Source organism: Carassius auratus, chromosome 19 (assembly GCF_003368295.1).
Source record: "Carassius auratus strain Wakin chromosome 19, ASM336829v1, whole genome shotgun sequence".
Lineage (NCBI taxonomy): Eukaryota > Metazoa > Chordata > Actinopteri > Cypriniformes > Cyprinidae > Carassius > Carassius auratus.
The window spans coordinates 13,933,655-13,948,851 of NC_039261.1; the positions used below are offsets into that span (position 1 = coordinate 13,933,655).

Here is a 15,197-nt window from a genome sequence, read left to right on the forward strand (position 1 = left end):
CCCATTGCAGTGTCCTCCCTATGAGAAAAGATTTGATTTGATAAATTTGATAATTTAAGCTATATATATATATATATATATATATATATATATATATATATATATATATGCAAGCTAGTGGTGTAGAGTAAATAGGTAAAGTACCACATATCCTCAAAAGCATAAAAGGCCTATGTATTGTATATTATACCATCCATCTCTCTCTCTCTCTCTCTCTCTCTCTCTCTCTCTCTCTCTCTCTCTCTCTGTGTGTGTGTGTAAATTGGATATATATATTTATATATGTGTGTGTGTTTGTGGACACACACACACACACACACACACATATACATACATACATATATATATATATATATATATATATATATATATATATATATATATATATATATATATATATATATATATATATATACACCACTATATATAATACCAAGAAACTATTTTAACCTGAGATTGAGAAGCAGAACCAAAAAAAATATACTTGATAGAGATAGAAATACATTGTACAATTATTTGAATGAATACTTCATCCATATACAGCGCAGTCGGCGAAGCCTCCAAAACCTTCAGATCGATACTGTGATCAATGTCTAAATATATAGTAAATATTATAAGATCAAAACAGATGAGCGGAAACAGTGTGAGGGAACAAGTGGAACGAGCACACGCGCGTGCTCTGTACGCTGTTTGCGTAGCGGGAACGCTAAACTAAGAGGAAACATAGGGGGAACGGACTTCGACAGCACCGGGATGAACATCACTGATGGAAGTTATTGTGGCGAATGGTTTTAACTATGGTATGCCGATGTGATTGTTTATTTTGCCCTTTACCCTTGGCGGTGGATCCCTGATTTTGGGATTATCGGTAATTGCACGATTCTGCCAGGAATCGTCCGCGATCGAAGAGGGAATTCTGCACAGCCAAGCAAACTACAAGGGGATTTAAATCGCTTTGCTCCGGGAAAAGAAGAGAAGCAGGAAGAAAATTAATGTGGCGATTCTCTCCTTAACAATAAATCATTTTGGATTGCAGAATGAGCAAGGAAAGACCTAAGAGGAATATAATTCAGAAGAAATATGTAAGTATTGATCGTTTTGTATGCGGCTGCCCTTAAGTTTGTTCGATTGTCTCGCGCTTGTGTCGATGTTAAATGCGTAAACTTTGATCACGGATGGTTCTTGTTGGGTTTAATCTGGATTTGAAAACAAGGCGCAGATGTATCGTACTGTGTTCGCAGGACTTAAATGTATTTTAAATGATGTTCTCTGTAGTTGCTCAAACGTAGATTTTCCTCGCTTTTGCCCTGGTGTGCTCATTGGGAACGCGTACGTTTAGCACAACAGATGTTACTTTACACAACTCGTTTGTAAACCTGGACGTGTTTTGTTTTGGGTTTTTGTCAGTAGGCTACTCAAACTCCAGCGTTAAAACGTAATTGTGATCAGAATGGCTTTGTTTGCTCTTCATTGCTTTCCGTCTCAAAGCCGCGAGGACAACCATATCGCCCTCTTTTATCCCGGGATACGTTTCCCCGAGCTGGTTTCTGCAGCAATATGGGTCATAAATGCAACTATCCCAAATCCCCTGGCGTCTTTGATTTGTTTACCTCGGATATAACTCGTTCTTCTTCGAGTGTAAGCAATGGGCTCTTTAATGTTTCAAAGTAACAGTGTAAGGAAAGCATTTCCTCTGCCCTTGACGACTGATAAGGCTCCAAATTGGCGACAGATGTAAAGTAAATTTATTTAAGATTCAGAAGAGAGGGTTGTCCTCACAGTCTGTACAATTTTAAGTACAATACCCGGTTTTAAAACACAAGCTTGTGCAGCAGCCAGTATTGTGTATATTTAGCCTACTCTTGGTGAAACTCTTTCTCTCTCTCTCGCTCTCTGTTTGCGTTTTCTCGGAGAGTTTCTGCACGTTTTATTGTTTAAACAGACTGAAACCTTGAATGTTAACCGGTCGTAATATTACACAACTGATTAGATTAAGCGCATGGGATGTCGTTTATAGTGGAATATATCCAGTCGCATTGCAGAGGTTCGCGTTTAAAGGAAAGCGACCATTTTACCGTCTATCCAGGACGATGTGTTGGTGAACCGGCGAACTTGTCGTGGTATATTGGTGAACTGGGGACTACATAGGGCTTGAACTTTCTGGCTGGTGATTTTACTCTCCTCATGAGCGGAATTAAGCAAGACTACCATAACAAAAGCCCGAGTCTCCTCAGAGACAGCAGAGCAAACCTCGTATCAGTTAACCTTCAAAGAACTGACTGACTCTTAACCAGAGTTTTCCAGACGTTTTACCTGTAGTTGAAGAGGAGTTTCTTTTGTCGTAGTTTGCGGTACTGTTCTTACAGCTTTCATTGCTACTGTCCTTACTTTATTTTCCTGTCAAACCAAGCCAGTTTCGAGAAATAAATTCCCGCCGGCGCGTAAAAAGGGTTAGCTCGTGCAACCAATTTTTTTCTGCCGCGTGAACTAGCTACATATTATTCCCCGTGCCGTTAATTTTCCACTTTACGTGTATGTTTTGGTGATATTTTTAGCTCAGCAACAGGTCAAAAGGAGTGAAACAAACATGGGGAGGCTATAGGGTTAGGATGACGCACCATGGGGGCAGTTTCCACGCACATTATCGGTAAAGCTCCAGCTCCATGACAACTTATCGCTTTTCATAAAGGTGATGGAAATTGTCAGACTTTGTGTACTTTTGTCAACAGTTCATGCAACGTCTCATATTGTTACAGCAGCCCACAAAAGTGTGACGCAATTACTTTTGTTGATTGACAAAGGAAATGAAAGTGTTGACAAAAGCAATCCATCACACCACGTGGTGACCTTAGAAGAATGATTCAGTTAAAAACCATTATACTACTATCAGTTTAAAACACCTTCCTAAAAATAATAATAATAATAAACTTGTCAAAAGATTGTCAGGATAAGCTTTGGATGCATTAGAGAAATCCAGGTGATTGAATATTGGTTCCCTGGTTTATGGTCAATATTATTTAGGCCTATTTGAATAATAATAAAAGAAAATGTGTACAGGAAGCCCGTTGTAATTAAGACCTAGAAATGTTTCAGATGTGAATAATATGTGAAATAATAACAAACAGGACACATTTCTGCATATGCTTTGTTCTACAATTGAGTTATTCTATATTTTGTTGTTTCCATTTATGTAATTATTAGTGATTTGTACAAAGTGTAAATTCATTAAAAAAGGTATACAAATACTGTATATTTGTTTAGGTCTTTTTCCCCCTTTTAAAATGTGATCCGTTAATAGAATAACATTTAGTGTTCATTTGATCTGTATATGGTTACATGTCTGATGGGGATCTGCTCCATCTCCTACTGACCACATGTTAGTATGGTTAGGGTCATGATCCTCTGTGTTGTGCGTGTGGAACGGACCTGAACCGTTCAGAACATGGCTGTTTATGTCACATCTGTGCAGAGTTGGCAGCTGTGCTAAAATCTGGTCAGGCAAATAACAAAAACAACCTGAAGGATCTTTCCCCGGGGCCTGCACAACTCTTGGCCCCTTGGATTTAGCCTCCCCTTAATTAGCGTAAAACAATTATACATGCCTGGCTTAACCATATCCCCTGGAACATGAGTGCAAGGGATTTTTTGTTTTGATTTTTTTTATCACCCCATTTTCCTTCACATGTGCTGTGAATATTATTAAAATTCATTTAGTGGAATACGAGAGAGGGAGAAAAAAAATATGATAATAGACGTTAATAAGAGCAAACAAGGAAATGCAATTAGACCGTCCCTGATTGATAGACGTGTGTGAAAAGCAGAAGGGGAGCATGAAGGCACTTCTGCTTTCAGTCGAGCTCCTTTAATGGCTTCTCTCAACCTGACACTCTCCGAAGCAACTTTTCTGTATAATTATTTTTGAGGGCTGTTTTTAGAGTGAAGAGTTAACGCCGGTTTTGATTCCGGACTTTGGCTAATGAATGCAGCCGGAGCTCGCGTTTGTGTTCTTGTTCTGTTGAAGTGAACATGGCACATGGTGCAGGGGGAACGGGGGGTTACCCATGGCTATTCTTCCTCTCTCGTTCTCCCTATCCCTCTCTCTCTCTCTCTGCAGGCCCAGCTGGGGTCGGGCCCTGATTCATAGACGTGTGGTGAGATAAGCACAGCTGCTGTAGGGGCCTTTACAAATGTAAAGAAGCTGTCAGTGTTTGTTTCATCAGGCGTACAACTGATGAGGGCCAAGTTGAAAAATCCACTGCAGTGTGTGGTGGACAAAAAAGCTGGAAACAAAAATAAAGACCAGGGCCAAGGCTCACCGAGCCCTCCCTCTGACCCCTTCCCCCGCTCCGAGTTCTCCAGCTTTGCAATGTAAATGCGGGCACCTCGTCCATTTGTGAGGAGAAAGCTGCGAGGCTCTGCGTGTGTGCGTGTGACAGATTTTATGTTTGTGTTTGAGCGCCTGCCGCTAGCACCATTGCGCTTCATTTTACCTTGTGTTTCTAAATGCAAATGCCTCCCCCCCCCCCCCACACACACATTCTGACACGGCAGAATTCATGGATCATACCCCAAAAGGCCAGCTGTTTTAAAAGACTTTGTTAGTCTAGTTCTTCTAGAAACATCATTCTCTTAATATCCTAGAATGTTCTGTTGCTCAATTAAAATTTGTCCAGAATCTGAATGTAGAGTTTCTGTAATTGATTCTGTTATGGTCCTGTTTATAACTGTCTTTGCATACTAGGAGAATGAATAAACAAACTCCTACCTATTATTAATGTTTGTTAATTAGCTGTATGATTAGTTGATGGTTTGGGATTTTTTAAAAATTGTAATTATGATGCACATCAATGTGCATTTGTTTATGTAAATGTGTGTATGCAGTTCTTTAGGGTTGCATTTTCTTTACATTGTTGACAGATGTGAGTCATTTCAAAACGTTTTACAAAACTACATTTCAGCAGCGACTGCGCAAATCTTTTGCTCTGAAATGCCAGGTCACTTGGGCAAAGCTGGCATTAGTGGTTGTTTATTAATTCTGTATATATTCTTTAACATTTTCACATGGAAATATTCTTGCCATAGTCCTCTGATACAATGTTTCATCTCACGACATATTTATGAGAATCTGGCCTGGTGCAGTAACGGATAAGTGTTGCCTTTCTCCTTTATGACGGTTGTGTCACTGGCTTGGTGCATTATGCAATGTGACCTTTTGCTTATCGACCTTTACAATCATATGTGATCCAGCCTTTGCAAGTGTCGAGCTCCTTGGTCAATGTGTGTCTGCTTGCACAGGACTCACGCCCACATTAGCAAACATGCACTGGTGGTTACGTATGCGGATGTGCCCACGTAATACACGAAATTTGCTCTGCTTACATAAAAACCGATGCAGCAGTTCTTGATAAGTGGTACGTGCTCAGAAAGAATGTTCTCCCTCCCTGCCTTTCATTTCTCTGTCCTGTACTTTGTATTATGATGAGATAAGGGGGCAAAGTATTAGATGGAGTCTTTCTCGTTCAATGTGGTTGAGCGAGTTGTGGTGGTGGATGGTGTAAATCACGAACTGGAGAGGCTTAGATGTTGATGGAAGACTCTATCAGCAGAACTCTAACAGCCGCACCAACGTGGCTTCGGTCCATCTCTCCTGACTTGATGTATTGTTTCGGGTCAAAAATGTGATGTGTTGGTCTACTTTCGGGCCTTGGCATGAGGTCTCATACAAGGCAGCTGTCAGTTTTCAGGTTAAGGTGGGCGTACACTGTGTGAGTTCGGACACTTGGGAAGTCGTGAGCCATTGTACTTGTTGCGAATCAGTGATAATCTTGCCAAGTCAGTTGTTAAATGGCATTACTGTACGGCGACATAGATTAGCATGCAAAACATAGAGGTTTCAATGGTTATAGCTTTGTATAGAAAAATAAAAACAACAAAAAGATAATTGTGCAAATGATTTGATGAACAGCCAAAAAACAGCACAATCATTCGTTAAAAAAACTAAACAACCAACCGTGCATGTGTATGATATAAGGGTTGCCTAGTAGTAGAGTTAATCATATATGTAGATCTAGCCTATGTGAGGTGATTGTGTATGATCGACAATAGAGGAGAGCCTACACACTAGTTAAAATTTTTTAAACATATCTTAGAAATATCGGTAGCTCGGGAAGTGCATGATTTCTCCAACATGATGTGAGCTGCGACCATAAGAGCAACAACAATTTCCACGCAATTTCTCCCAATGGGAAAAGAAACACTTGCAAGCTCCTACGATGGCAAACATCTCATTGTGTACGCCTGCCGTTACTGAAAGTGCAGTCACAATAGTGTCAAACTATTGTCAATAGTGTAGCGATGTATGAAGCAAACCTCACACAGAACTTGCTGTCAAACAGCTTTTTGCTAGTCAACATAGTGAATCTATATTCAAATTGAAAGCATTGCAAAATCTGCATGGGGAAATCTTAGACAATTTAATTCCTATTGAAATAACTATATTTTGACAAACACTTCTTTACAGTAGTACATGGGACTTCACCGTAAAGGTAATAATGACCTTCACCACAGGTCAGCACAATTTCAGAACATTTGCTGGAATCTGCTAAAGTGGGTTTTTTCACCATAAGAGAACATTTGTTACAAAGTGTTTTCTTTAATGCTGCAGTAAACCACTCAATTTGGACTGTGTCTAGATTTCAGGATTGGGGTTTGGTCTAGTTCTGGACCTCTAGGGGGTAGAACTAGATATTTTTGTAGAGCAGAAGTTAAACTGGGATTACTGTACAATTGTATCCACCATTTTTCCATCTGACCAAAGGTGTACCTGAAGTGTTGAATATCTCTTGCCATAGAGGAAATTGTAAAAGTGAGTTCCTCGGGTTCAGAGGACCAGTATTCTTTAGTGTTGGTCATTTGTATTAGATCCTTATACCTGGGTAATGCCAGAATTGGTACTTTGAGGACGTACAATGATTTGTTCCCCTTTGAAGTTGTATTTCCAGACACGCTTTCTCGGTTCCTTTGTGTTCTGTCTTGCTTGCACTTGGCTCAAGGCAGGGTAACCTCACTGATGTTGTCATGAATGCTGACATGTGTCCAAGATGTGGCAGCAACAGGCAGAACCCTTGGCAGGGTACTTCCCTTTCACAACTGTGTTCCCCTCCATGATGCTGACAGACCGTTCTGTTCTCTAGAGGTGTTTTTGTCTTTTTCTCTGTCTGCTTGTATGAATCATTGTGCCATTAGTCTTTGTAATTGCAGTATATTATCCGATATGTTCCGAATGCGCTGATCAGGTGCAGACTGGAATCGACAGTGTGTTGTGAAAGCAGCCATATTGAAAACATTTACTGTAATGAGGAAGTGGCTTATACCGTAATCATTTCAGGCTTTTAAAGATCAGCCTCTGTGGTTTTCGTATGTATGTGTGAGTGTAAGCGAAAGCGAGTGAGAGCGCTTTTAGATGGAAGAACTCCCCCTTAGAGCGATGTAATGGAAGTGTCTTTGGGTACGCTAACCCTCCTGCCAGAACATTTGTAATTCAGTGCTGCGTCTCTCATTAGCCGGCGAGATGCGTGCCACTGGGAGCCATGTGGCTGCTTTTGTGCGAGTTCAGCTGCTTGAGGAGAGGCCAGTGGGGCCTCTCGGAGGCCTGACACTGGGGTTAGTCATTTTGTTTAGCGTCGAGGACCCTAGCAAGACATGCAGTCGTGTAATGTTTGACTTGTCATGACAGAGAGTATGCCTTATTCTGCACAGTGCTACTATTTTAGACCAAGGGCTATCAGATCTGTTCATCTGAGGTGTTGTTCGGCAGAGTATCTTCTTGTATTGTTGTGTAGACACCAGTACAGTGGAAACCACTGCTGAACTATTTACACTGTGTGCGTTCAGCTCTGTATTACGCATTAATCATTTGTTTTGTGGCCTGTCTGGATTGCCAGACCGCCGTGCTTGATGCTGCTTGATGTTCAGCCTGGTGGTTTCTTTTGGTTGCTTTTTCAATAGTGGCAAAGGAAACTTTGGAAATGCTCTCCTGCAGCCAAAGTTTTACGTCTGTGAATTCATCCTCCTCATCTCCACATCAGTGTGACTGAGCTATATATGGCTTGCTAATGGTACGGATCACAGGAAATTACAGAAAACGGATTGTGATTGAAGTTGTACTCTTTTTGATATGGGTGCTCTGGTTTTATACTGAACGGTAATTATTTAAACTGTGTAGAAGATAGATACTATTTACACCGAGTAAATAGTGTAGATAATGTTTGTAGCCAAGTGTAAATGGCAATAAATAGCATCTTGATTACACTAAGTGTCAGTACTGATGAATGCTAGTCACACAACATTACAATAAAAATGTGCTTTTTGCCAAAAATAAATTTGGGAGTGACTATTGAAAATAGCCTTTTGCATATATATTGTCATATTCTTGTTAATTGAAAAACAAATAGGCTATAATTGCAAATAAACTGCAAACTATTTACCAGTTTCACCATTTTTTCCAATCCTGTTTTAGGATACTAAAATTATTATCCTTACACTTTCAGACAAAATGTGCAAGAAATGTATCTTTAGGGTGTACAAACATTCATAGTAGTACAAATAGCAACTCTAAGCTGCTCAAATGCATCTTTTAGGGGTATATATGGTACAAAATTGACCCTTAAGGATACACGTTTTTTCTCTCTTTCTGACAAAGTACTAATTTAGGAAACAATTTAACATTTGTAAACTTAAATTTCTTTGTTTTTTTTTTGTTTTTGTTTTTTATTATTTTTGTTTTTATGGCAAATGAAAAATGGCTTGAATCCTAATTTACATGTGTGCTTCTTTGATTTGTTTATTTATTTTTTTGCTATATACTACAGATTTTTTCAAATTGCATGTTCCTTTTGAATGAATGTAGTGGTGGATGTTTCAAAGAAACACATAATCACCTTTTTCCGGTTTTATTTCTTTATGTATGGTAGCACCTACATTGCCTTTAAACATAAGCTGACCCTCATGGCAAGGATCATCTCCGGTGTCTAACTCCATTTTAGTCGCTGAAAGGCAAACCTGTCCATGGATTAAATGACAGTCTCTTGTTTAACCCACAAAACCTTTTGACAGTCAAGGACAAATCTGACAGGATCCAGATAATATAATTAAATCCAGTTCCAGATAGAGTTTCGGCCGTGGTGACTAATGGTGCTGTTAGCTCTGTAAAGTGATCTGAATTTAAATCACTTTTTACACCACAATAAGCTCATCAAAGCCATCGGTCCCAGTCCTCTCGGCAAGCGGCTGTATGCAACATTATAGCATTTACAAGCAACTTTCCCAATCCTCACAATTATTGTCAGGTTGGAAATGAGCTTCTCTAAATGAGCTACTCACTGTTAATTCAAGAAAGAAGTTTCAAATTAATTAACACCAAACAAACAATCACTTTAGAAGTAAATACAAGGAAAGTATAATTTAACATCTCCATAGTGACTAAAAAACAGTGTCTTGAAAAAGAAAAGAAAAAAGATCATTGATCATACATGCACTATGCCATCAGAGGGGCCTAGCCACTATGTTTCCATAGTAACTACTCTGTTGCCAGAACACAGCGTCTCTCTGCCGTTTTTTTTTTTTTTTGCCACTTGAGTGTCTGAAAATAGTGGTGCTCGGCGGACGCTGAGAGCTCATAATGAGCTCTGGCTGCTCCGGGGGAGACCGAACAAGCTTCTTAACTGCTCACTCATGAATCAGATATTCTCAACAAATCCACAAGTGTGTTTTTTTTTTTTTTTTGCACCATGTGAACGAAGCAAAATGTTCATTGCCAGAAAAGCCCAGGAGCTCCACTGACCAGAATGACTGAGGTTTGCTTTAATGAAGCCCATTTGCACACAAATGCACACGTGCATGTTAACGCTAAATGCTAGTGTGCATAATGCCATCTGTTTTTATGCAGGTACTCAACAGTGAGGCTGGGCTGATATTGATTCTGCTGCTGATAAGTGATGCTTTAGTCCAAACTCGTGGTTAATGGCAGCGTCTGTTAGTTGTTTGTCTGCTGGCAGACGTGAGCTGCAAGCGCCTTCGCTCTTCCTACCATCCCATTTTTATCATCTCTCGGATGCTCTGCTGGTCTCTGAGAGCGCTACTAGAATCAGCGGTGCTCTCATTGGATTTGCACGCACATGTCGGACTCTGTACCTGAAGGCCATTGCTGCTTCAATCAGAATATGAATAACAGTTTTTGAGAGGGGCAAAAACCCAAACTTAAAGGGGGGGTGAAATGCTATTTCATGCATACTGAGTTTTTTACACTGTTAAAGAGTTTGATTCCCATGCTAAACATGGACAAAGTTAAAAAATTTCTGTTCCAAAACTACTCCTTCCGGTTTGTCACAAGTTTCTGAAAGTTTTTTTCGAGTATGGCTCTGTGTGACGTTAGATGGAGCTGAATTTCCTTATATGGATCCTAAGGGCACTTCTCCCAGAAGAGCGCGCGCTGCCGTATAGCAGAGCACTGAGAGCACAACAGACGTTCAATGATCAGAGCGAGAGCGTCGCGAAATGTCACAAAAGGAGTGTGTTTTTGGTTGCCAAGGCAAGACAACCCTGCACAGATTACCAAAAGAGAAACAGCATTAAGGGAGCAGTGGATGGAGTTTATTTTTACAGAGCATCAACGGAGTTGTGCAAGTGTTTGTGTTTGTTCCCTGCATTTCGAAGATGCTTGTTTTACAAACAAGGCCCAGTTTGATGCCGGATTTGCACATGGTTCATTTCTTAAGGATAATGCAGTCCCAACGGAAAAGGGTCACGATCGTGTGCTGGAACCGCATGCGGTGAGTAAAACTGCTTCAAATATCTCTGTGTTATTAACTTAGCTATCGGCGCGTAAGCACATCAAGTAAACAACATGCGATGTTGTCATCAAACTGCACTTTCCACATGTACAGCTTAAAAAAAAAAAAAAGAGGACAAAGTGGAACTTAGTCATTTTCCAAAACCGCTAAGCAAATATATACAGTTTCAGTACATACCACATAGAGACGCTGTTGCTGATGCTGCTCTTGTTCAATTTCAGTCTCTGGATCTGATTCTGGATCATAAATATACGCTGAATCTGACTGTTAGCCATGGTTTGTTTTGGATGTTTTTTTCCTCAAGTTAATGTCACAGCTTCCAAATGCTCTCAACGCAAAAGCCTACTCGCGCTCGTGGTTCTTTAGCTCCGCCCACACGTCACGCCTCCAGCCGGTCGTGTTTTTCCGGGAAAAATCGGTACAGACTATCTTTCTCTTATGAATATAATAAAACTAAAGATTTTTATGGAGTTATGAAGGATGCAATACTACTCTATAGGTACTCAAGATTAACAGGATATTGAGTGAAAACGAGCATTTCACCCCCCCCCCCCTTTAATGGAAAGTTCACAAACTCCTTTTTATTGTCTGATAGTTAATAAGGTAGTTGTTAAGTATTGTGTAGGATTATGGATGCAGAATATGGTCATGTGGAATATCTGCTTTATAAGCACTAATAAATAGCCAATATGCTAGTAATATGCATGCCAATAAGCAACTGGTTAATAGTGAGAATTGGTCGCTTTACTAAAGTATTACGGTTTTGTTTGTTTAAATGTTTTTAAGGTTATCAAAAAAAAATGACTGCGCAAATCATGCCAAAAAGAGAAATTGGTTGTATTAGATGAACCTCAACCCAAAACAGTAATTTTAGGAAAGTTAACCCCGTTAAATAAACTCAGGCGGACTGGCAGGAGCCGAGGTGAAGTTGGCTCGCAGATGCACTGACAGATTTATGAGCAAACGTTTATAAAAGTATGCCACTCCTGACACTGTAAATGCAGTAATATTGAGTGACAGCATCGTGTTTCCAGTAAACGTGTTTAAATGTACACACACAAGGCAGAATTTACAGATTTAGTCAGCCGTTTATTTCGACTGCTGGAATTTAGCTGGAATGAACGGTTGTCACAATTTCTTGCAAATATTTCGCTGAAGCGTCAAATTAGTCATAGTCTCGTATTTAGTGTCAGTTGAGGGCCAGAGATTCTCCGCTGGCTTCTTCCTGTGGAAAGTCTCAGTGACAGGCGAGGAGAAAAAGATCGACTGTTTTTATGCCTCCTCATTCATGCACCGATGTGGGAAATCACCATGTTTTTGCCTTTTGAAAATTTCAAGTCAGTAGCTATTTGTGTTAGAATTGAAAATGAGGGATGTAAATGCTCAGTTTTCATAGTTTTGTTTTTGCATTTTACTGAAGACCAAGGAACGTGAAATCTCCCCCTCCATGCCATGAATCATATATTCACACAATGCAAGAGAACTTTGAATTTATTTAGTGCTTTTTTTCCCTCCAACCTGTCAGGAAGCTTTCTTTCATATCACGCGTAATAATTCTTCACATACCCTGAATGCTCTACTAGCCTACTTTCCTGCTCACCGTTTGTTTTTTTTGTTTTTTTACTTTATTCTTTTTTTTCCTTTTTCTTGCGTTAGCTGCCCTTTCCAGTGCCTCCCTGCTGACAGGCTGGGAAGGGAATCATCTGTGAGAAAGTAACGGCAATCCATGAGGTGAAAATCATTTCTTAATTGCTGCGATTTGGGCAGTGACCTGCTTGTGAGAATGGGTTTAGATTTTTTTGATCCGAAAAACGCCCTGAGCGAGCTTCTAACACCTGGCTGCCTGTCTGAGACACCCACAGCCTAATCGGGCCTAAAAAAAAAAGCTGGTTTGGTAGGAGGACAACAGCGGATGCTTTGTTTGGCTGTAACATGGGTGTGTGTGTGCTAATGGGAGGCTTGCACATTATGATCTATTTTCCTCTCAGACCTGTATGGATTTTTTGCTCTGCGGTGTGATAATTAATGGCTAATGTGTAGAATATAGTTTCACACTTTTCCATTAATTTAACTCGCCTTAATGGCACACACATGTTCAAAACAGGCTCACAGTAACCAGTCACAATTTCAACTGATTTATTATAGCCATTTTACTCATTTTTTACTCCTCTCTTTGTAAATATGTCGTTTTTATGGTTTTGTCTGGTTTTAAATGACATCTGGCCATTTGACTTCACATGTTTGCTGTAGTGTGAAAAGTTTGGGGTTGGTGTATGTGAAAGTGTTAATGTTAATACTTTTATTCAGCAAGGACACAATGCAATTTATCAGAGTACCAGTGACATTTATCATGTAGCAAAATATTTTTTTTTTGTTCTTTGGAACTTTCTTTGGAACAAAATGTTTCTGGAACACTGTATTATATATTGTATTGTTTTCTGTGACACTGAAGTTTGGGAAATGCTAAACTTGAGATGGATGAATGAGTATTTTTGTATTTTTTTGCATGCTACTCTATTTCTATTTCGGTGTGGTGTAGAGACAGCAGGTCTTGCGCAGTGCCGGTCTGTGGTCACCCGGCCGCTCTGCTCTTGTCAACTGTCACTTTCTGCTGTGGTTGCATCCTTCAGCACTGGAGTAACTGGTAATCTTATCTCACTGTCAGTTCGCCTTACTCTCTGCCTGCCTTCTGAGCCCCCGTTAACCCCTCGAACCTCAAGCTGCCGCCAATCTGTCACTTCCCCTCCATCTTGCGAAAAAAGATTGAGAAGGTGAACACCCGTTGAACTCCCATATCTGACCTTATTATTCTTTGACAGACTCTGCACTAAAAAATCCAGCTCTGCAGCACTGACTCGCAATCCTGATTGTACGTGTTTTATCATGCTTATTAAAGCAGTTAACCACCAGGGGCTGTGCATTAACAGTGATGTTACCAGGGTATTGTTAGGCAAACATGGTGCTTTACTGTGGTAAAATCATTGTAATGAATCGCCTTGAATGGCTTATTGCTTTCCTATAGTAATGACAATAAAATCGGGGGAAAATACATTTAATACTACCACTACTACTACTAATAAGCAAAATAAAACGTTCTCCACTAAGTATCTTGCATATGTTGGCTTTCAGATTTTGGGGCTTTTGTCAGGAACCATTCGGTCTGACCATTGAATCAAGTCCATCTAGGACCCCCAAGCTGCTACTCTGGATGAGATATTTTTTAGGGTACTATGTTCAGTGCCTTTTTAGAAACGCTAAATCACTTTTTTGTGTAAGTGGTCTGAATTATGGTATTACATTTCTTAATCCCTGCTGAAGAAACAGTTTAAGATTAGCTAGTTTGTTGGCAGATCTTTAGGATTTTTGGGCATCTTAGCCAATCATATTAAAACCAGCTTGAACAAGTTAAGACCAGCAAACCATCTTGGGCTGGTTTTAGCAGGGGTGTCCTATAAATCAGACAAACCAGTTAAAACCGGGTTATGCTGGTTTTAGCTGTTTTGTTATGTCCTGTAAATCAGATACACCTGATTAAACCAGTTAAGACAAGCAAACCATCTGAAATAAAAGCTTTTCTCTTTTCTCTTTAGCTTAGATTTGCAAGCTAAATGGTCGACTTGTGATACTAGCAAAGCAATGACTTGAGCCCCCCCCCCTTATAAATGCAATTATTATTTTATTTTAAGAAACATCCCCCCCCCAAAAAACCTGCCTGTCTGTGGTTTATTTTTTATTGTACAGATGCTTTTTACAATCCTTAAAATAAAGGTGGTCAGCTAATAGCAGGCCAGCTAATCGCTAGTGGTTTGTCAGCCGCGGAGCAGTGGCACTGAAATCCTGTAGAGGAGCAGCCCTTCCAAACCTGGGATCAGTTTTCAGACTAACTCTTTCTGGCTGTGTATTATCCTGCCAGATTGTCCTCTTCCTCCAACTAATGCACTGTAATATGATGTAATGTAATAATGTTGTCTCTGCGCAACTGGTCATCTCTCTCCGCCTGTTTTCAGTATGAACGCTGGAGTTGGCTCACGTCTGCAGTGTCTGTTTTCGCGAGCAGCTCCCTTGATGTTGTGTAACGTGTGCAGTGTGTAAACCGTCAAGCCCTCTCACAGGGAAAAGACCGTAAATCAACCAGGCACTGTGGTGACACAATGGTCACAATGGCTGAATCTTTCATGCTTGACGAAGTGCCTGAAAAGCGCAAATCATATTTGTGCTGAGCGTTCACGTTATCACAGTTAGTGGAAAAGTGGTGGGCAGCTACCTTTGAGCTAGTTGACCTTTTTGTGGGTGTTTACCATGCAGGAGTAAAGCATCATTTGATCACCTTCTTGTCATCTCAAACCT

At 40.1% G+C, this 15,197-nt stretch overlaps 1 protein-coding gene across 1 annotated transcript in view; it reads left to right on the top strand.

Moving 5' to 3' along the window:
* The first annotated feature begins 661 nt into the window (after positions 1–661).
* Positions 662–15,197, top strand: part of LOC113119499 (protein Jumonji) — a 106,418-nt gene continuing 91,882 nt past the window's right edge. Inside the window, exon 1 of the mRNA XM_026289029.1 lies at positions 662–1,082. Coding sequence (XP_026144814.1) covers positions 1,038–1,082 — 45 coding nt within the window. The 5' untranslated portion in view covers positions 662–1,037. The remainder of the gene's footprint in view (positions 1,083–15,197) is intronic.